Here is a 23,505-nt window from a genome sequence, read left to right as displayed (position 1 = left end):
GTTCTCCTAAGGCCGACCTACACTGGGAAAACAAACTGCTGTGCTGCTCTGGGATGCTGTAGCTCAAGCTGTTTAATGAGATAAATGGCCAGTATTTAGACCTCTAATTACTCTGTGTGTGTGTGTGTGTGTGTGTGTGTGTGTGTGTGTGTGTGTGTGTGTGTGTGTGTGTGTGTGTGTGTGTGTGTGTGTGTGTGTGTGTGTGTGTGTGTGTGTGTGTGTGTGTGTGTGCGTGCGTGCGTGCGTGCGTGCGCGCGTGCGTGTGTGTGTGTGTGTGTGTGTGTAGTATTTAGACCTCTTATTACTCTGTGTGTGTGTATGTGTCAGAGTGGGTCAGTGCTTCTGGGAATAGTCTGGCTATCTTGCCTCACTGAGTGCAGAACATGCCTCTGGCCACCTGTCCTCCGGTGGAAAAGTAACCGCAGGTCCTCTGAGGGTGCAGGCTTCCCCGAATCTGCTCTCAGGCCTTACAACGGAGCCCCATGGTCTTCTGTGATGCTGACACACACACACACACACACACACACACACACACACACACACACACACACACACACACACACACACACACACAGACACACACACACACACACACACACACACACACACACACACACACACACTCTCCCCCCTCAGACCAGTAGCAGGGTGTAGACAACACGCTCCTTGTCAAATACCATCTGCCTCAAGAGAGCAGAGGTGAATGTGATAGAGCTGGGCTCAGTTAAGCCTAGTGGGCACATAAAGGATTTTTGTGTGTATGAGTGTGATGTGGAGCAGTTCATTAGAGTGTAAGAAAAAAGGCACGTACAGATCCTTTCACTTCACTTCCCTTCCCTTCACTATGGTTCCCCTCCTCTTCCCCAAAACACTTGTAATGGTTGGCAACCCCAGCCGGTACAGCAATTTATGACATCTGACATACGATTGGTTAAGTCAGCAAAGCTATTACAGCTTGACATTGACAGTGTAATTATTATAATTAATGAATGAATAATTATTTTCATGTTGATATTTGTGACTTCTCTATTCACCTTCTGTTCTCAATGAGAGCTTTTTATGTAGATTTGGCTGCATTCAAAAGTTAGTAAACTATTTACATGGTAAAGGTCACACACGCAAAGACATAAAGAAATCCTCCTTTAAGGTTTAAGGTCAGCCCAAACCCAGCAGAGTGCACAGCTTGATGGAGGCATGTAAGACAAAGTGCCTTGGTGGTAGCTCACTGGGATAAATACTTTTTCTATGATCAAAAAAGTGAACTTGTTGGAAATTCATTTAGTGAAAATATTTAAATATGATTAATGTTTGACAAAATCAATTGGGGTATTGATGACATTGCCAACTGTTCAGAAATGATTAAGCGACTTTATTAAAAACAACCAACACCTTCACAAAATAATTGAAGGTTTCAGTCCATCAGACGATTGTCAGTGGCAGCATTAAACAAGTTGAATTTCATACAGTGTTATTTTTGGTGATTTTTTTAGATCAGTTTAACCACAGTTACCTATCAGATCTTCAGTGATCAGAATTAACATGACAGTATGTGATCTTGGTGTCACAGAATTGTTAATATAACACGTAATGAAGATACATGACCGCAGCATGGGTAGACCCTCCCTATAAATACCCATGGCTATCTCACCCTCTTGGTGCTTTCTGGAGCAAATCTCTTGGGTCATCTGTTCCCGTAAGAAGCTATTTTTACTGCCCCCAGTCCTATCATCTAGAGGGCATGTTTTCATGTCAACGAGAAAAACACATGTGTGGGTCCCCACACTACACACAGCCATTTGGCTTTCACAAGCAAACACAACGTTGCGCCGTGTTCTGACCAGAGATCTGTTACATTTCCCTCCCCATTAAGGCCTTTTCAAAAGCCTCTTTGTTTACTGACACCCTCAGATATTCTCTTTGGCATGTTATGTTACTCACCTCGGTACTGGTCAGTGTCTCAATATCATGTTGGCTGAAATGTATTGCAGCTTCCTGTAGAAGGATGTGTTACTATGTGCATTTGATGATGTATTCAGCCAGTCCCCTGAACAAATGTATTGCTTCTAGTTATACATCTGATGCTATGACATCATCAAATGTTTTAAAAAATTGGGAAAAGATTGTCAGTTCTTGACCTTAATGACCTCCTTTTGATGCTGTTTACACCACATGCTGTTACTCAGATAGGGGCTCGAGTGTGCAGGTGTTTTGTTGTGACATTCACCAGACAGGAAAAAATATTATCAAGGAGGCACTGTAAATCTGAAATCTTGGTGGTACTTCATTGCTTTATGCAGCATGACAAGTCTTTACATCTGTTCTTATCCAACAGTTCTACTTTCTTCAGTTCTCAGTCGATGGCTCTCTCTGCACCATTGCTGCGACCTTGGAATTGTCATGACATAAGAAGAGATACAACCAAGCTTCACTCCCTGCCACTGGGCGAAACTCTACCTCCTGTCAGCTGTTGCCACTCAACTTCAGTCCCAGGAACAATACAATGGAAACTGAAAATCAAGATGGTTCATTAATTAAGACAAGGACAGTGTCCATGCGGTAGTCTTACCTCTAGCTCAGACCTCATAATGCCATGTGGCTTGTAGCTCTGAGGTTACATTATAGTGGGAGGCAACACGAGGCACCAGCTGAAATCCCTGGTAGCCTTGGGTCTCCTTAGTGTAAAGGTTTGACTTTAGCATGTTCGCTAAAGTTAGCAAGCTAATTCAATAAAATTTCCTTCTCATCTATCAAGCCTGAGCCAGCTGTCACTGGTCTTATTGGTAATAGCCTCAAAACATCACAACCTGCTATCTGACGAGATCAACATGACAGTTAAGAGTGTCTTTTTTGTGTCTTGAGTGTGGATTACTTTCCCAGTATCAGTATGTGAATAGATATTGGCATCATTTAATCTGTTACAAGAATGTCAAAAAAATCTGCTGTACACATCAGCATAATTAGATGGCAAAATCTAATTTTGGACTGACACTGGGATAAAAAAAATCTTGCAGATTAACAAATTATTGTATTGTCATCCATAAAAGAATAAAACAGAGGATGCAGATGAGCCTCTCTCGTTGCCTGGCTTGTCTATATGCGTGACCTCTCATGTGAGCAGTAAAAACCGAGGCCAGTGGCAGGCATAGTAATGGACTAGACAGACCTGAGTGGGTTCCTTTACAGGCACTATTCCCGTACTGACTAAATCAGGGTACTTACTTCCCACCCAGTGAGGTGTCTTCACAGTAAGGGATCCATCAGCCACGTGTCATGTGATGTCACCCAAACCTGAGGGTGAGTGGAGTGACATTATTGCAGAGCACCAGAAATAGATGGGGTGGCATTCGGACAGGCACGGCCAGCACGCGCCCCTGTCTCTGCTAGGGCTGATGGGAAAGCTGGCATGTATGATGACCCAGTCTCCTTCCAGTGCTCTTGCAGGGTTATCCTCGGAATGCGTGACAGAATCTGGACCTGTTTTGCACACCTCACGTCACCCCTTTTGCCTGGCAGTAAAACAACTCGTAAAGGTTTTACCTCAGTAGACGTGCACGCACTCCATGTTTGACACGATCAGGGGTCTAACCATCGCTGATAATTATGGGTATCGTGTCATGCGGTGGTATAGATCGTCAGGGGTGTTGGCACACAAATTAAGCCTGAGTCTGATTATGGTTATACTCTCAGTCTGGTTGACATGACAACAGCCACATCCTTTCCCCAACCCCTTGGGATGCCACACTCACCTTTGGTCTTTTAGCTTTTTTGTCCATGTGTCCATGAAATCAATTTTTTTTGTAAGAAGTTAAGGGTAACAAGTGCTATTTTTTAAGTGTATGTATGAAGTGGTTGTGTTTCCATAATTAATTATTATTAATTTGATTATGATGAATTTGTCAATAGATGTTGTGAAGTCAGAGACCTACTCTTCCTGTCTTTGTACGGCCCTGTGTGTAGGTGTGTTGTGTAAATTGGAATGTTTTGTCTTTGGAGTGACGCAAGATCACTTTGAATCCTTATCTTTGAATGTCACATTATGCCTACATTACATTTCAAAACAGTTATTCCTCTGATAATGTGGGTGCATTTGTGCCCTCTCTCTCTCTCTCTCTCTCTCTATCTCTCTCTCTCTCTCTCTCTCTCTCTCTCTGTTTTTTTCTTTCTCTTTGTATCTCTCTCTCCATGTCCCGGTTTCCTTCTATTTGGCTGGTGTTTATTTAAGGGGGCTGATCCTGGTTGACTGGTATGGCAGTGGGAAACAGTGACTGAAGTAAGAGGAGGGGCCAATGGAGAGAAGGGGGGGGCTGGCTAGTGTGTAGTGAGCAGCTATAAAACCCAGACTCAGAGCCATTGGCAGCAGACGCACTCACAGACAGATGCAAAAACCCAGAGCCCGGAGTCCGCAGCAGCAGAAGCAGAAGCAGCAGCAGCAGGAGTAGCAGCCAAGAGGAAAACTCTGACTGACTAGCGGAGGGCTCAGCCACTGACGACAGCACCACAGTGCTTGCCACGGCCACCGGGTAAAACAGGAGCACAGAGTGCTGCGCCAGAGCACACCAGGAGGATTTTTTTTGGAGCACTGCATTTAAACATTTGACGTGAAGCTGTCTACGGAAGCTCAGGCCAAAGAGGCCGGTGCGACAGAGGAGGCAGTGGAGACAGAACAGCTGGCCCTTTGCAAGAAGGGACAATTGGCTTCGCCGACAAACCCAACGCACCACTCGTCCTCACCACCACACATGGCTGCTCGTCATATGGAGGTGGTGGGCTTTCCTGTGCTGCCTGCCCACCTGCTCGCCTCCACCATGGAGGAGTTCCCTCAGCAGCTGCCTGTCCCCAAGGGCCCCGCCCATGGGCGCAGCCGACCTCGTCGACCCCGCGAGGCTCGCTTTAAGACCCAGCCCGTCACGTTCGCCGAGATTGCCGAGGTCGAGGAGGAGGGCGCCTCACCGCTGGAGGAGGAGAGAGCGCGGCGCTCCTTCCTGCAGTCCCTGGAGAGTCTGCGGCGGAGCACCCAGACGCTGCACGGGCCCCCAGCCCGCGCCGCACACTCCTCCACCCCTACACAGGCCAGCCTGGACTCCAGCGACTCCGACTCGGCCCAGTGAGAGAGGCTCTGGACTGGAGGAAGAGTGAGGAAGAGGAAGAGGACAGTCAAATGAACTTTTAGTTCCTCTCCTTGGACTGGACATTTTCCCATATGTGCGTAGATGCTATGCTGTCAAATGGTATATAAATATATATATACACGTACATATCTATGAATAGAACATATCCATAGTCTCGATATGCATCTGATGCATTCTCAACCAAACTCCTCTAGCAATAGCAGTGTGGCCCTAGTTGGCTGACTACATACCACTGCTTGGCAAGAGCTAGTTGTAGCTTGAAAGATGTGATTCAGTGATAGTACCACTTTAATTCCTCACATATATTCCTTTATTTTTACTGTGTAAAGCATTTTGAACTTGAAGCAGAGCTTGAAAGTTGACCTATGTATTTTATTTTTGAAACAATGAAACATTTCTTTTTCTCACCTTGTGCCTGCTCATGGGTTCTTAATGTGCACATGCCCTGTTAATGTGGTAAAGAGGTAGCGGGTAGGGGTGAGTGGAGACCTAGAGCACTGACAGAGCTCTCAACCCTGCTCTTGAACTTTCTCTGAAAAGCTCTGATCTTTAGTCCCTCCTTTTTTGGTAGAAATGTAAAATTAACTACAGTTATGTTTCCAGAAATGTGGAGCAAACTTTTGTTTTAAATGATTCTGATATTTATTTACTGATTTTAGTTCAATTAGAAAAAGACACTGTGGACTGGTAAATTCACTTTTTCGTAGATACAGAGGGAAAATGCATTTATACTTTTTGATTTACTTTTTGTTATCTTTGTACAGTTTCTTATTACTTCAATAAATACAGTATTTCCAACTATACTTTTTTTGACGGTGTGGTGGTATATGTTTTGGAAGAAGGTTACGCCATGGTGTTTATGAGTTCTGGGCTCATAGGGGAAACCATAAACACTCTGAAGAGGCTCGTGACATTCAGTGACTCAGAGAGACGCATGCAGCCCTGTGCATAACTCAAACTGACAGGCACCTACACTGCGTGCCCCCATCGACCCCATTAACCTAACCCTCCACATGTGTGTGGGTTTGTCTCTTATAATTATTTTTGCGAGTGATCCCAATTCCTTAAAAAAAATACATGGAGCTAGAGTTCATCATTATACATTTCACAAGATCTGGCATTGTTACCTGCTTGGCTAGAGCAGAGATACAAATAGTCTGATTTGCCTTTTCATCTAGCTGGAGCAGCATGCAAAAAAATGTAACTCAAGGAACATGTTATTGTCCCTCCAGTGTCTCTTTGTGTGTGAGTCAGTTGTGTAAGAGCATATCTGTGATAGTTGTGACAGTGCATGACATAATGTTTTTAAGCAGGGACAGTATCATGTCATGGAAGTTGAACACAGTTAATCTGGCTGTGCATGGAGTCCTCTTTGTGACGTAAACACAGTGTGTCAGAGGCACTGAATATATAATTCCCTGGCAAATATCCCAACAACCATAATTGTATAAGCCTATTTCTTCCCAATATTAAATGCCAATAGTGAGAGAGAAGAGTGTATGTGTGAGAGAGAGTGGAAGAGAGAGAATGTTCTCACGTCCAGGCACTGCATGTTAGGCTGCTCTAGTTTATCTCTTCACCTCTCCCCACTTTTTGCCTGCAACCTACTTTTTATCCTGTTGCCGTGGTAATGGAGGAATGAAATATGATGTTCAGAAAGTGTCATCAAAACAAAACCCTCTGTTCCATTTCTGCCAGACTGTCTTGTTGCCTGCCCAGTCATCCACACACATACAGACACACACACACACACACACACACACACACGGACGCATCCACTCATACACACACACGCCCACTCATACGCACAAATGCACGAACACACACACACACAGGCACACACACACCCTCTCTACTGATTCACTTGTCTTCTTGGCTGTTTATTTCAGGCTGTATATTGATGTTGGCCACAGCTAGAATATGATTAGAATCTTTGTAAAAGACGGTACTGTAGCTGTATCCTGAGAGCAGCTTCTCTCTGCAATTAAAAACAAAGTGTTCCAAAACAGACTGGGCAAGAAGATATTTCCTCCGTTACATAACCCTGTATTCTGTCCAACTGACAGTTATTCCTTTCGGAGAATCCTCTGAGCCTCTGAACTCTTCAGAGAGAACTACTCAGTAGCCTTGGCAGAGCATTAGTGTTTATCAGACAAGGCCACAGAAGAATCACACTGCCGCATAAGGAGATATTTTCCTCTGTGTTCCACCTGCACAACCAGGGATTGGCCACCAGACAGGCCAAGGAAAATAAGTTGTTAGTGAGAAACAAACAACAAATGTGTGAGAAACAGATGGAGCTGAGCTGAGTGGCATCACACCCACATGTTTGCCTCATCAGTCGTCTGTCCATTATATGTGTGCATGAATAATCAATACATTTGCTTTTTGAGAGTTAGTTTGATTGCTGGCATGAGCCAATCAATCATATAGAATATGCAAATTAATATTCCAACACATGTACACATGAGCGGAATGGTTGGATGGCTGGATGGATGGATGGATGGATGGATGGATGGATGGATGGATGGATGTGGTTGTCATAGTTTTCAAGAAACCTGGAAATGCTGGTTTGGATTAATCCTCTAGATGGAAGGATTGGTGATGAGGTTATTTATTAAAGACAAATGATCAAACTATCTATACAAATCATGTTTGACCAGATTGGTTTTTCCTATATCATAATGCTGTTTGAAATTGTTTTCTGCATATTTTTCTTTACACTGAAAACATTAAAACACCCAGTTTTGATAGCTGTTACGTAAAGTGCATGCAGGACTTGATGACATTATCACTTGCTGATAGATGTTATTTAAAAGAGGGTAATAAGTGTATCATTAACAAGTCTAATGTTCTCAGGGTTCCTGTTCTGTGATGGAGTGTTGCAGTCTGTGTACTAAATGACCTACATTTTCGAGTCTCAGCACAGCCCACCCAGGCTTTGGGCCGGGACCAAGAAACAGAACTCTTCAAATGCAACAACCCCCCCCCCCCCCCCCCCCTCTCTCTTTTTCTCTCCTTGACATTATGTGAAAAGGCCTATGGACAATGAACAGAAGGTAACCCAGTTCTTACACTCTCCAAGAACAAGGTCAGTTTCAGGCCAGATATGAGAGTTAACATTCATGACAGCCAAATAGGCATTGTAACAAATCAGCCCTACTAAGGAGGACCTACCATACTCGTTACAGGAAATAATGTACGGGCTGTTCATCATTCACTTTATAATCCCTGTAGTAATCTATGAACTCAGTTTTATGCTAATAATGCACATCATCCTGGCAAATGTTTCCTGAACAACTAGGCAATCATTTCTACAAACAATAGAAAAATAATATGCTCAAAGAAAAGTATTTAGGAACAGGCCAACTTTTATCAGTGTTTGTGTTCTCTGAGTTATTGTGTTCAGTCGAAGTTTAAATGTTAATTGATTTTTCAACATGCTTGTCACCTGTAGAATGAGGAGTGCTTGTACGAGGCATTTCCTTAAGCCTATCCTATGCTGTTATGGAGAATTGTTGCCTTCAAGTAATTGAGTAATAGGGGAACAGAGTAGGCTACTTCAGAGCAATGTGCTCTAATGGCAAGAAGAAAGATTTTGGAAACTATAACATTACTACCAAGGTCCTTATAAACGGGTATTACTGCATCTGATGACTGATACACTCAGCTGGCAGTTTATTAGTAACACTGTGCCAAAAATAATACAGTCTTATACACCAGTCCTGCAATGAATCTTAGCTTTGTGAAGGTTATGATATTCAGTATTAGTTTAAATTAATTTAGAGAGCTGTTGATTTACTGTGTGTTAATTTTGGAGGCTGGAGTTTGTGGTGTTGGTGAGTTGTATTGCCTTGTTGACACGTCCTTCTTTTATTATTACCTCCCCATTTCACTCAATGCGGCAAGGCTAAATAACAGATACACCTTTGCGTTTATTTCAATATAATTAAGAAGCATGTCTCCCTATGGAAAAGTAGTCTAGATGCTTAAAGTTCACAAATAAAATAAGTGTATAAATAATATAAATAGAATAGAAGTTAATGAATAGAATAAATAGGATTTAAAAGATTAAAAACTATTCATTTGTTTTCTGGTTATTGTTATGTACCTAATGTGAAATGTATTTTCTTTTCTACTCAGTTCCTGATTCTGTAAATGTTTTATAAGGTATTTTATTTTGTTTATAAGATAAGAAATTAGTGTAAGAGTTTGTATGATGTTTTCATTTATATATATATATAAAAAAAAACCTTGAAAACATTTACAGCATCAGGAACTACATTTTACATTCGGTACATAACAATAAATGACCTAAACCAGGAAACATATGGAATTTCAACCTTATTAATAGTTTTTCATCTTTTAAATCCTATTTATTAACTTATTCTATTAAATCACTTATAATGTTTATACTATTTATGAACTTTAAGCATCTAGCCTACTTTTACATAGGGCTACAAGCAACACAAACTACATCCTCCAAAATGATCATACAATTGAATCGCCACCTCTCTTAAACGGTTTCAACATAAACTGAATATCATAACAACCATAAAGGGGGGTTATTGCAGGGCTGTTGATTGCATTACTACTGACATGCGTACAGAGTATTTAGTTTAAATGTTTAAAAGCTTTAGGCATGGCACATGACCCCAGCGTTGTCCAATGAAACGCGTCCCTGTAAACGTGTAACCAGCGATCGCTTGATTGATGGTTTGTGAAGCCAGTGAGAACTACAGCTGCAAAAGACGGAGAATATTCCTCCACTGAGAACTGAGTGTTCGTCCAATGACGCCAGAAGGACTGAGACATTAGTTTGAAGCGCGAACAGTTTGAGTGAATGGGAAAATGGCGATTTCGACTTAGCCTAACTTCCCCCTTGTAACGTTAGCGATTGTATTTCAGAGCTTAAGTACATGTCGTTTTTACGTTTTGTATTGAGCGGTACGTTAATTGTAGGTGTTTTGTTTACTACACACGAAGACCATTACCAAACTTGCTAGGCTGCTCTTGTCAACAAAGGACTTCAAACTTTGCCTTTTCCAAAACAGCGCTTGCTAGCTAGCGGGACTAGCCAACGTTAACGTTTGATATCTGTTAGCTACGGGTTTGTTTTTGCTGTCATTAGTCAGACAGATATTTGATAGGTAACAGACAGAATGATGACAAGGTTGTACGATATAAACATAGTGAACTAGTCTACCTTTAAGGTAAAGGGTAAAGGTAAGGGTTAACCCTCGGAAAGCTGCTCCGCTAAGAAGATGCTTGCTATGTTTGGTTTACTGAATTGTGTGTCTTGCCTAGCTAACTAACACTTTTGCGGGCCTCTTGTTAGCTTGGTGGGCCGATATGGCTTCGCATAATGTGGTTTTTGTTATCGACGTTGATCAGCAAATAGAGTTCGCAGTAAACGGTAGCAGTGCTGGTCCGCATCCTCTGAAACAATGGATCCTAAGGATTTTACTGTATTTTGGAAACAAATATGGGATCGAGAAGGTGCGATGGGGATACAAATTCTTTTATTCACGGGTTCCCCGTAGTACTACTTTGATTTCGAGGGGCTCTGATCTTAGGGAAGTAACAGAAAAGTCGTTTGATGATTTTGAGTCGGAATTCTCATCCAAATTCGATGGAAAGTCAATGTGTCGTTCCCATCAAAAACTTCAGACCACCCCTGCTGCTGCGGTCCATAATGCGACAAAAGAGGCTTTGCTAGATATTCAGTGGGACAGGCCAGACATCACATCACCCACTAAGCTGACGCTGCGTCCCAAAAGAGCATGTCGTTTTGGAACAACTGCTGCATCACCAGACGATGAACTGTCAAATCAAGGCAACAATGTCATGTTTGTGCTCACGCGGTGTCCGCATTCAAGAGCTGACATGGAGGAGTTTGTTTTTCCCCGTGGCAATAATAGTTGTGGCCTTAAAGACATGTCTGAGCACATTCTAAATAAAGGGCTGCAAGATATTCTTCTGAAACGTCGAGTTGTCCTCCACTGGATGGACATTACACCCTATCCTAAGGTAAGGGATGTGTGTAGTGGAATTATGTCACCTACTACAGAGCACTGACCGCTGACACACACACACACATAATAACTTGTATCTAATATACGCCAGCTGCGTTGTTCTTATCTTATCCTATTTTTATTTATATATTTTATTACCTTTTACCTTGCTGCTATTACATCTGCATTTCCCTATGTGGATTAATACACGTTTATCTATATCTGATACAAATCCATTTAATCATGCATGTTTTGTGACCATTGTTTTCACGTTTGTAGGCAGTTACTAGTGAAGATAACCTTGGAACTGACATGCTAAATGATGCCTTGAGACAAATTGGTGGCAGTGTGGTGCCCATGGATGCCTTGCACTCCGTCTGTCTTCCGAACCCTCCGGTGGACTCAAAGCGGGGGTGCCCACCTGTTGGTGAGGGGAGAGCTGTCTTTCCACTGGACACCAGCCTCAGCTACATCTTCAACTCCAAGAAGTTGCATCTTCTCGCCTTCCCATTTGTTGGAGGGGTTCTCCAGTGGGGTCAAGGTAAACTACATGTTTCATCTGTGTGTATCATAATATTATCCTGGAGTAATCACATGGACCCATTTGTAATGTTTTTTAACTTATATTTATGCAGATGAAAATGCATTGACTGGCGATGTCTCCCTGAAGCCAATGTCTAACAGACAGTCTCAACTTTCTGCACCAGTGGTGATCACACTGAGAGCGTTGTTATCTAACTGGGAGTCACACATTGTGGAACAAACTGTCCCAGAGTGTTGGATGTTACAGGCTGTAGACGATCAGCCTGATTTGAGGCACCTCATGAAGGAGATTTCAACTCAAGGGATTTCCATGGTAAATACCCAACCTGGTTAGAATGACCTTGTCTGGAAGTATTGATCATTTTGTTATTCAAAATATGTTTTTGTCCATATTGGTTAAAAACGATCACATTGGGGCTTTATTGCAGGCTTTGTTTGAAGTTGTGTATCTGTAATCGGTTGGTAATGTTTTGCAGGTGGCAGATGTCTGCTGTGGGGGCCTGACACACTCCGCTGTGTTGTCACCTCTCTCAACCCACACAGCTTTGCTTACTGTTCTGCGGCCCTTGATGGTCCCAGGCAGCGAGCTCGTGACCCCTGACCTGGTCTCTCAGGCGGCTGATGAGGAGCTTTCGGACCTGCCTGATGTGGTTAACAGTGTGCTGAGTGTGGTGTACGACCTCATGAAGGATGATCATTGTGACGGTGAGGCCAGAACTTCTGTGAAGGCTTTGGAGAGATTCCAGTTGTAATTAGAATTCATATGACTTGTCTGTCTGTGCTACCAACAGGTTCTACTTAAGTAGTTATTATTTTTATAATCATCTTAATTAGTATTAGAGTTAGTACAGTAGTAGTAATGCATTGCCCCTCCATTATGTTCCAGTGTTGGACTGTGTTGCAGTGTGTAGGTTCTGGTGTAATTCAAAGATCTATTATGGGTTTAGGTTAACTTAAGTTGAGATGTTGGTGATCTGATGTATACACAGCTCCTTAGAAATAGAAAGTGGTTTAGCTGCTTGTTGAGGAATGTTGCATATTCCTGACAGTTGCCTTTTCTTCTAGAGAAGACAAACAACTGCCAGATCCCTGACTGGGCCAGCCAGGAGCTCAGGCATGGGTCGCGCTCTGTTTCGACGGGGTTGGTTGAGTATTGGTTTCCAGATTCGGATGAATCGGGGATCAGCGCTAACCTGATGGAGTCAATGAGGTAACTGTCCTTTCTTACAAACACACCTTGTAGTTTTTGTACAATTTAAAGATGCAGACAGCGATTTGATTTCAGTTTCACGAAAGGTTGTTGATATTCCATGCTCATGAAGCACCGGGATTGGCTGGGATTGTTTATGGCTCGGTAGGAGCCACTATGTTTATTTCCCATTTATAGAGCCACTGTGTAGAAACACTGGAGGTTTTTTGAGCACATACACTGAACACACAGCTAGTGTTGGGAGCACATTTGCTGAATTTGACAAAGTCTATTGAGCTCAATTCGCGGACTGCACCTCTAATTATAACTGTGTAAATAAGACGGTTTTACTGTCAGACAGTAAACACCCATCCATCCCATCCATCCATCTATCATGTTTGTGTTGCCTTCCCCCTCTCCCCCAGGCTGCTTCATGCTGCCCCTAACGAGGCAGAGCTCGACCAGGGAGAGGAGCTGTCAGGCCCCCAGCAGGAGCTTTTCAGTGGTCTGTCTGAGCTCTATCAGACCAGCACCTCAGAGGGCAACTCCAAGGGCAAGAAACGTGTGTACCACACCATAACTGTCCAGCCAGCATCTTCCATGGCCTCCTTTTTTAGTTTTATGCTGTTTGTAATGTGATGTCAGATTTACCTCCCAGCTCAGATGTTGATTCATAACGCTGTATCTCCTGCAGGTGGCGCTCAGCGCACTCCTGTGAGGCAGAAGATGAAGACGATGAGCCGCTCGCTGCAGATGCTGAACTTTGCTCGGCTGAATGTGAAGGCCCAAAAGAGCAACGCAGAGCCAGAGCCCTTAGGGGGTAGTAAGGGGTTGGAAAGGATGGGTAAACGGAGATCAGGGGACCAGGCTAAAGGCAGCTCTGCCACCATGCGTGAGTGCTTCTGCTTGATACTTGTTACCACTGCATGCATATAGTGTGTGTTTTGTTTAGATGAAAAAGCAGGCTGTTTACACATTAGTTACACTATTGAAATAATGCATACTATTGATACTGATGCTGCGGCTTCTGTATGACAGACTTCAAGAGTGAAGCTGAGCTGCTGTCACAGCTGGAGTCCAGCTATCAGAAGGCAGTAGAGGAAAGGCTCTGTTCTTTCCAATCTGTTGTACAGAATCTGCTGATGATGGTGAAAACATTCTTGAAAAGCACAAATTCCTCTGAGGTAAGAGAACTCACCACAAGATCACGATTCAGTCAGGCAGGTTTGCTCGCAGTCCCCTTTGCAAATAAAGACTGGCACAGAAGTTACATTTTTGTATTCCATGGTGAATTATTGGAAATTCATTATTGATGTCACTGCAGGATGGGCACTAAATCTGAATTATATATTGAGTTACTGATTTCTCAACTGTCTGCTCTTTTTGTCACTTTCTTAACAGGAACTCGCCTCAACTTTAATTGAGAAGAGCCTCTTAAAATCATGTAAATCTGTCCGGCAGCTCTATGGAGACGATCCAGATGCTGAGAGCAAAGTCAGAGAGTGGGTGCCATTATATCCTCCTTGCTTTAATCTGTTCTGGAATTCCCATAATTTTTCCCTTAGTCATAAAGCACTGAATCAATTCTGATTCTGAATAGAATGAACACATCTGCATGCAGACCCAAGTTCTCTACAATCTGCTCCAATTACAGTTTCCACAGTTTTTACAGTATAAGCCTGATACATTTTTTGTAAGTGAGCAAAATTGAAGTTGTACCTCATGTAAAAATGTTTGGGGGCAAATGTAAGGTGCAAAACAAATAATTGTTTTGTTCTGTTGCATTATGTTTAAAAAGTCGCCCCTGTCACAAGATGTCAATGAAAATATCATCTGTTTGGATTGCAACAAGATTTCTTTTGACGAAAAATGTTTGTGTCTGGAGCCTGCTTTACAGCAGAGCTCGCTGGGTATGTCTAAGCACTTGTCTAAATCTAATCAAAAATGCACTGTTCTATAGGTGCCAGTTACAGGCAGTACTTAGGCTAGAGCTCTGCAAACAGATGGCCTCCATCCCAGAACATGGTGACCGTTTGGAAGAGATGGCGGAAGAGGTATATTCATTGTTTTGAAGAACCGTCAAAAAATGATGTATTGGTCAGATAACTGAACATGCCAAGGTTTTTTGATTTTCAACTGTGTATGTCTCTGCTGTGTTCCCAGGTTGCCGGTATGTTAAGGGCAATCTCTTTGTCCAGAGATCCTGTCTATCTAGCCAAGTTCATGCAGGATGAAATTATGGCAGCGTAAGTAGCAGCGTTGTTCCCCATTATCACTGCATTTAGCCCCGAGGCACACAGACCGTGTTGAGACCCGTGCTTGGCTAACTGCTGTCTCCTCCCATGCACAGGTACCTGACAGCCATCCCTCGCATCCTTGCAGACGTATATAACAGCCTTGGTACCCAGCTGCCCGAGGCGCTCGTTGATGTGCTGCCTTCGGACTTCTTCAGTGATGAATCTGTGCAGAAGGACAGTGTGTCTCCAACGCACTCTTCTGTCTCTGCAACGCAAAATCCTTCCTCTGTTACCGGGGAGCGTCTGGATGAGCTACGCAGTCGTTCAGCACGCAAGAAAAGGTGTGTGTGTGTGTGCGCACTTCCTCTATTGGTGTGTGTGCGCCTGTGTGAGGCATGAATGTAGCAGTATTATTCTTAAATGTTAATCCCTGATGGTAGACTCCGTGGTTATCCTAACCCGTGGTCTTCGAATGGCTACTTTTGATGTCGGGTTCATGTACTAGTCTCATGGCGGTTCTTTATTAGTGTCTCAGTCTCACCAGATTGCTTGCTATTAGAGCTCATTCATTTTGAGCCCCTTACGCCCTGTTTTGCACCAGGATGCAAATCAAAAGAACTGCAAATCATACATGTTTTTGTTTTTAAAGAATGGATATTTGTTTGCATATGCAAAATGCTATTGTAGATAACAGCAAGCATAATTTGGTGCTTCACACTATGAAATTCCCTAATCGGATTAGTAATCCAATAGTGAATGGAAACGCGATAACAGGATATGCATCATATTTAAAGCTGAAAACCTGAGATCAATTATGCCTCAGAATTTGGTGTAGCGACTGCTGAGTAAACGCTCAGTAAATGAATGAATGACTGACTGACTGACTGCTAAATCAATTGGGACATAAAAATGTGAAGTACTTTGAAAGACTTTAATTTGTTTTGAACTCTTCCAGAAGTGGGATGCTTACACGCCATCGAAGCATGACCGAGGCTTCTCAAAGGCCTCAAATTGAAATGCCCCGAAAATCTACCAGGGCGGTGAGTATACATTTTTGCCAGAGGAGGTGTATAATGATTCTGAATGTCTCCATCTTTGTTACCTGTAATTGCAACATATAATGCCTACTGGTTTGCTGTTAGATGCATTTCCAGTGCAAAGAGGAAGTGTTTATTTATGTGTATAATAGAGTGTGCAGCAGGTTTTTAGACATCATGTCCCTTTCTCTCTATACAGACCAAACCAAAGTTAAGCCTTTCAGTTGAGAAAAAGAACCTTGAACAACCGCCGCCTCAAAAGCAAGAAGTACAAGGTGAACCATTATATTTATTCATAACACATTCAGTAAGTGTTTTTGTATATATACTGTTCCTTTCGAGAAAAGCTTGATTTATTTTGTAATGATAAATGTTCTGTTTCACAGAAGTAACAAAAGTGCGCCGAAACCTCTTCAATCAAGAGACACCGACCAAGAAGTCCAAAATGCCCCGTAGTCAGTCTGTATCAGCTGTGGAGGGACTGAAGAAACGCAAGCGCTCGCAGATGACTGACAACAGCGGTAAATTAAAATTAACAATAAAAACGCACACACACTGACCGAATGTCTGTGTTACATCAACAATGATTTCATCCTGTACTTTCAGATAACCTTGCTCTCTTGACAAAGAAAGTGTCTGAGACGCCTCGACACAAGCAGGTTTCCAATAGACTACTGCACAGACAGATGACTGGCAGGTAAGCCAATCTTTTAATTTGTTAATATATATTTTTAAAAAGGTTGATTATGTGGCTGTTTCAAATAACTGGTTGCAAGTTACTGACTCATTATTTACTTTGTTCAGAAGATCAGGTGAAAGCGATGTGAGCATTGTGGAGGAATCACCAGCTAAACAGCCATCAGGTAAAATAAACCCTCATAGAAAGTCATAGGTGAAACCGTGTCACTATAGTCATTACAATTACGTTGTACTTTATTAAAAAATAAAAAAGAAGCTGTTCAGCTGATGCTATAGTTACTGTTGAGCATTTATGGATTTGTTGTCTCATTGGCAGACGTGAGGAGAAGCCCCAGGATAAAAAACTTTGCACGGAGGCATTCCAGCGTGTTCTATTCCAGCTCTCAGCCACGATCCAGAAATTTGGACCGAGTTCTGTCCTCATCCCAGCTCTGCAATAGTGAGGGCCGCATAGGTGAGCAGAATTTTTGATCAATGCGGAATAGTAGACTTAAGTGGCGGGAAATCTGACTGAAATTAGACAGTAATTATAATATTTGTGTTGCATAGCCTGAATGTGAACATTTAGTGTTACTTGGACGTGTTTAGATGAACAATTTAGATTTATAGTCATTCAAACTGAATATGGATAAAAACAAAACCATTTCCCAAATATCAAAGTCCAGACCAGGGGACACTGGTACGCTGAGGAAAGGATGACCATCCTCCCTAAACTTTCAAACAAAAAGTATATTGACCAATGTATGTAAATTTAACAGATCCACTTGTTAAAACATTGATAACAATTTGTGATTTCAACATGTTGATGTCAATGAAAAGTCTAAATACCAAAACACTGCATCCGACCATGTCTCAAGCATGTTTACTTTGCTGGTAAAAGTTAGTAATTTAATCTTGTTCATAGGAAGTATTAGTGTTGGTGCAGTGAAGTCTCCTGTGCGACTGCTCTTTGGTGCCGCCAAGTCCCCTGGAAGACCTTCTTCGTCCTCGGCATTCATTGGTAGTAGAAGTAGCCGGAGGTTACAGATTGGGTCCACTGAGTCTGATGTCTTTGAGGTATGTACTGACACTAAATTCACAATTGTAACTTAATAGCTAATCATTATATTCCACTGATCCAGAGCAAACTCGACAACACTAAAACAATTTTTTTTTTTTAAATCAATGAATCTGTTCTGTTACTTCCGCAGAGTCCCAGTAAGACGCCAAGAATATCACCACGTAAAACACCAACTAAATCTCACAAGCTTCCGCCATCTGTTGTGGGGAGCGGAACTCCTAGAACACTTCGTTCGTCTGCTATGGCCTTGGGCTCCCCAGGCTCTCGGAGACCAGGCACAGAAGCAGCAAACAGCCAGACCCTCTGTGGGAGCCCTCACAGAGCCTCAGCTCAAAGGGACCTTGTCCTGAAAACCCCGAAAAAGGGCCCGATACAAGGAATTCTTAGAACCCCAGTGAAAAAAGACAGCCCACTGAAAGGAATTCTTAGAACCCCAGTGAAAAAAGACAGCCCATTGAAAGGAATTCTTAGAACCCCAGTGAAAAAAGACATTCCTCTGAATGGGATGCTCAGAACCCCAGTGAAAACTTTTCTTGACTGTATTTCCCCTGGTGGTGCCCAGATGTTCCAGAGCCCCAGCATCAGAACACCAAGAAAGAGTGTGACCTGGTCTCCCTCGCCAAGAAAGAGTGTGACCTGGTCTCCCTCGCCAAGAAAGAGTGTGACCTGGTCTCCCTCGCCTCGGAAACTGCAAGTAGAGGCTACCAGGTCACCTTTCAAAGTTCCGGAATCTCCATGCGTTACCACTCGAGTGTCACCAAGGTTGCTGACGCCAGGCAAATTCTGGAGCCCAATGAAGGGTGAAGGACATGGAACACATGTTTTCAAGACACCAGAAAAATCCCCTCAGCACATATACCAAACGTCTCCAGTAATACCACACCAAAGCTTGCCTAAACGGCTTCTGAGGAATCTGTACTCTCCTGCAAAAGATGTGACAGCAGTAGAAGAGATGACATCATCTGGAATACAAAATACAAATACTACAGAGTCTCCCTCTACGCCGAAGAGAAAGACCTTGTCGCCAGGGACAACTCACTGCATGCTGAGGCGCTCTTCAGGAACACCACAGAAGGACTCCCTCCATCAGTCTCCTTACAAGACAGCGAGGACGCCAGAGAGAGTAAATGTAACGTCAGAGAAATCAGATACTCTACATGCAAGACTTAAGGAAATCCAGTGTGAGAGGGAAGATGTTGCTCAAGGGAGGGTGTACAGTCTCCGAAGATCATCAACTCACGAGAGTCTACCTTTACAGAGAAATGGGAGTAGCCCCAGAACCTCAAAAGTTGAATGTAAAACGCTTGAAGCAAAGGGCCTAAATCCTCAGTCCGGTTCCAGCCAGTCAGCTGAGGGAGGGGTAGAGGACCGCTCTTCCACAGACTTGCAGCACTTCGATTCGTCCCAGTTCAGTGCAGCCACAACTGATGACGAGAGCATTGACATCTCTGAGGCCTCTGTAGTGAGAACCCAGCTCACTGGTGGACTAAAGATGAACATTTCCTTTTCCAGGAAGTCATCCAAGTCCTCGGAGGTGTTTGAGTTTGCAGGCTCACAGAACGCTGAGGCTGTGGCCACCACGCCCTCAAAGAGCTATGGTTTCCGTCAGACTCCAGACCGCAGGCAGAGAGAGGCGGCAGCCCGCCTGGGTTACTCTACAGCGTTTCCAAAGGTCTCAACCCCACGAACTTCAAAAACTCAGCAGAAGACCGCTAGTACTCCAAACACCCTCACCTATCAAGTAGAGCTGGAGATGCAGACCTCTGGGCTTCCTAAGCTCAGATTTAAGCGCACAGACTCTTTCAGTGCTGGGGATGCCTTTGGCGATGGTATGGCTAAAGTGGGCTCTCCCAATGTCAGGTTTTCCAAAACGGCTCGAGTTGACAGCCCTTTGGCTCACTGCGTCAAACACCGTGATTCTGGCTGCAACTCGCCATCACTGTGCTCCCGTGGAACCCCTGCCATAACCACCCCGGGTAAGGGAAGCATACAGACATACATATGCCAGTCCTACACACCCACACACACCCCAACTGGCACGCCGTCCCCAACGGGCGCAGGCGAGCCAATCCCCTGGACCCCATCCCCACCAAGTCGGGGAAGGGCTACCCCAGATGGCCTTAACAGTTGGCCCCGCAAGAAAAGAGTTGGAGTGGTAAGCAACAAGGACCAGGGAATATGGGGGCAAACTTTACAGGAGGAGTTGGAGGAACTTGAGGACCCAGAGCTGGAAGGAGTGTTCAGGTTGCAGGAGGTGGAGGAGAGCAAGGACCTTGGCTTCACCTCCAGGAAGAGAAGAGGTGAGCCGTCTCCTGCTAAAGGGCTGGCTAACGTTCCACTTGACCAAGCTGAAGATATGGACTGGACAGAGGCTTTGGTCCCACAGTTTGACACTAAAGATGCTCTAAGATGTGATGATATTCCGTGGCTCTCTGGAAAAGACTCTATAAGTGCAGGTAAGAATCTGAACTGATAACTGATAGGATGCTGTTTCGAATGGAAGGCTTCTGAGTCTGGCTATCTGTAGGTGTAATCATAGCAGGTATATTATTAAATTACACAATTAATGGAGACCGTGCATGTACATTGTAGCTATGAGTACAATATAATTGTGTTTCTTGCTAAAGCAATAGGATAACTGTATTAAGTAGAAGTGCCTAAGCCACGTAACTGTTATTAAAGAAGCAATATATAGATATATAGAAAAAGAACCAATTAGGTTGTTATCATAGTATTGATCTTTGTTGTTTTCTCTCTTCAATAGTGACTCCTCCCAGCTCCAAAGTAAAGAAACCAGTGTCTGCTAGTGGCATACTGGCTCTCACGCAGTCGCCACTGTTATTCAAAGGGAAAACCTCATCAGCATCCAAAAGAACCACTGATGGAGAAGGTAAGATGACATTTTTAGATCAGAAGAGTCCAAAGTTCTATGCACTTGCTACACTGTAGGGATCTATAGCTGTTTTTAGAAACTGGAATGATGTTCCTCTAGCTCACCTGCCAGAACCCGGTGCTCATAACCCTGCAGGTATAAGGAGCACACATACTGATGCAATGCTCTCATCAGGGGTGAAAAAGGTGATCGATGGCATCATCAAACAATGTAATCTTACTGTAGGTGCGAAGATATCTCACAAACAGTAATCCACAGCATGTATATCCTAATGGTCACCACCATACCTGGCTGAAAATAAACAGGACATCTTTGTTGCCTGTTGTTGCAAATGGTTTCCCCTGGTAGGCGAATACATAAACAGGCATGCACTTTGGCACAGTAGGGCTACAGGTGTTGTCAGGGGAACCCATAGCCTTATATTTACATAATATGATGATGATCCGATATGGACCAAGGTCACGCTCAGTAACACAATGAGAGTCAAAATAACATATTTTTTGCTAATGTGCAAAATAATAATATGGAAGGAGCATAAACAGGATGGTGTGTTTTTACATGCATTGCTTATGCATAGGCCTACTTTTGCCATGCGTTTAAGGTGTGTGTGCAAAAAGGTATGTGAGCAATAGTTGTTCATACAGTTATTTAGTTAGGACAATTGGCTGATAAATGGAGTGCTGATTTCTTTTTTTAGTATTAGCTGTGGAGTTTTTTTGTCAGCCTCGAATCAATTAACTTGTAAAATTACTGCCACTTCCATATCCCAAAGTGGATTGTTGTGTGTCTTTCATTGCTACATAGGGCAACCACAAGGGGGGGCACTTGTTAAAAAATATTTTGTGACACAAGTTTGCTTAATATTATGTATGGCTGGGCGGATATGCCAGGATCTTAAACAGTCCTAAAGACATTTCTGTGGAGTTAAGGGAAGCATTTCAGCGAATATCACAGCAAAGACTGGATTTTCCAACTTGTAACACTCACTTGGAATAAATAGTAGCAAACCATATTATTTTATCCAAACTTTTGTTGCGAAGCTAAAAAATTACCCCTCTGTGACCCCTGGGATTTCCGCCCCTGCTCATGACATCGCATGGACAGTGCTTGCTTGCTGTTCTGTGCCTGATACAGAGTACACCACCCTGCATAACCGCCTTCATTGATGAAAATGGATTCATGTTCCGATTTAGTCCATAATCAGACGTTTCCTAGAAATTTCCACCCACGCCATCTTAACAAGTAGCCTAGCTGACTTTGAAAGATCCAAGCATGACACTAGTTTTTAAAGTGAAATACTTACAACAAAGTTTACTTGTCGTCATGGGTTCCCGTTTTTGCACTCATTAGGTGATTTGTTTAGTTTCCAGAACACTGTAGGGCAGTTCTTAAATATTATTGAAATATAATCTACAATAAAAAGATATTGTTATTTAACTGAACATTTTATTCCAATGTTTTCAGCAACAGCGGAAGGCTGTATTAGCATTTAGATTTATTCTTAATCTCTTTTCTATTTTCCCAGATGAATCTCGAAAGAATGTTCTTTTTGAGGTGGACCAATCCCCTTTCAATCAGTCACATCGCCAAACAGCACGTGGAAGAACCTACAGCAGGAAAAGACTGCTTGATTAATTTTAAGGTTTTTTAACCTCAGATGACAGATGTCTGACATAGTGGTAGGCATTTGTCTGTACTGTTCAGTGTCCTACACCTTTCACACCTGTTACTTATTAAGTTAAGGGTTGGAATATTTTCTGAAAAGGAAATCGTGTGATTGTATGTTTTATTGTTGTAGACTGCATCAAGTCTGTCGGCTTTTTTATAGATCAAGGTTGGATAATTCTTAATTTATTTTTTGCTGTTTTAATATGGACTTTAATTTGTATGTTATTTTAAATGAAAAAGGCTTGTACATATGTTATATAATGTGTAAATTTAACAGATTATTTTAATAAAGAAAGCTTGAACCACTGTCCTGTTTAAATATTGTGATGTGGCTCTTTTAAAAAATGAACTATAAATGTGCAAATTAGAAACTGTTGACAGTGATTTCTGAATCCAATCTTACTTCCTTGACTTTGTTATTCACTTTTAACTTCGTCATTCAGGTATTGTTTGCCTGTGTGCACACTGTTAACATTAGAGGGTGTGGTGACCGTAGGGATCCTTTTTTGGTGGTCAATCTCTTATTTAGAAGGCTTCCAAACTGCAAGTTATATTGGTAGTTTGAATAAATCACTACGGATGTAGTGAGTTTTTATCTGTGGTCGGCTGGCTACCTCACCGTATGTTGGTCAAAGGCCTAAGGTGTGTAAAGTCCTGTGGCTACGTGACATCTTGCCATGTCCCAGATAATCACAGCAGTCAATGTATCATCTCTACCTGTGCCAGCAATGATTTTATGAGAATGAGTGGGGGTGGGGTGCATTTGATGTCATTCAAGCCTATTGTTTGACATGGTCAGAGGTTCTGGTGAGCACTATCAAATACAAACAGTCACAGTAAGATAAGGTGACGCACCTCCTGCAGCTCTTACCTCTCAGAGTGACTTGACCTCGAAGGTAACAGGCAGTAGAGGCTGAACGACACCACACAACGTAAGTTTAACGAATGAGGTTGTATATAACGTTTCTTTAAGATGATTATTTAGAGTATGTGGAAATCAGAGATAGGCTGTAAGTGACGAAAAGTTGTCTTTTCA

The 23,505-nt window shown here is 42.9% G+C and overlaps 2 protein-coding genes across 2 annotated transcripts; both read left to right on the top strand.

The window, feature by feature from the left end:
* The first annotated feature begins 4,377 nt into the window (after positions 1-4,377).
* Positions 4,378-5,932, top strand: cUnh11orf96 (chromosome Un C11orf96 homolog). The gene has a single exon (XM_080841919.1). It carries the CDS (start codon positions 4,740-4,742, stop codon positions 5,106-5,108), a length of 369 nt encoding a protein of 122 aa, XP_080698045.1. The 5' UTR covers positions 4,378-4,739; the 3' UTR covers positions 5,109-5,932.
* A 4,549-nt stretch (positions 5,933-10,481) lies between these two features.
* Positions 10,482-22,436, top strand: ticrr (TopBP1-interacting, checkpoint, and replication regulator; the record flags this gene model as incomplete). The annotated part of the gene is made up of 22 exons (XM_080842632.1): positions 10,482-11,159; positions 11,423-11,684; positions 11,779-11,999; positions 12,163-12,391; positions 12,752-12,896; positions 13,301-13,437; positions 13,570-13,767; positions 13,914-14,059; positions 14,277-14,377; positions 14,836-14,929; positions 15,039-15,121; positions 15,226-15,453; positions 16,068-16,152; positions 16,349-16,424; positions 16,536-16,670; positions 16,756-16,846; positions 16,954-17,012; positions 17,165-17,302; positions 17,753-17,904; positions 18,039-20,364; positions 20,673-20,798; positions 22,327-22,436. The coding sequence occupies 22 exons, from the start codon at positions 10,482-10,484 to the stop codon at positions 22,434-22,436; spliced, it is 5,820 nt and encodes a 1,939-aa protein (XP_080698758.1).
* Between the last annotated feature and the right edge of the window lie 1,069 nt (positions 22,437-23,505).

This window comes from Sprattus sprattus (genome assembly GCF_963457725.1).
Source record: "Sprattus sprattus genome assembly, chromosome: 7".
In the NCBI taxonomy this organism is placed as follows: Eukaryota; Metazoa; Chordata; class Actinopteri; order Clupeiformes; family Clupeidae; genus Sprattus; species Sprattus sprattus.
Note: the sequence above shows the minus strand (reverse complement) of the source record. Positions and strands in the feature narration are given on the sequence as shown.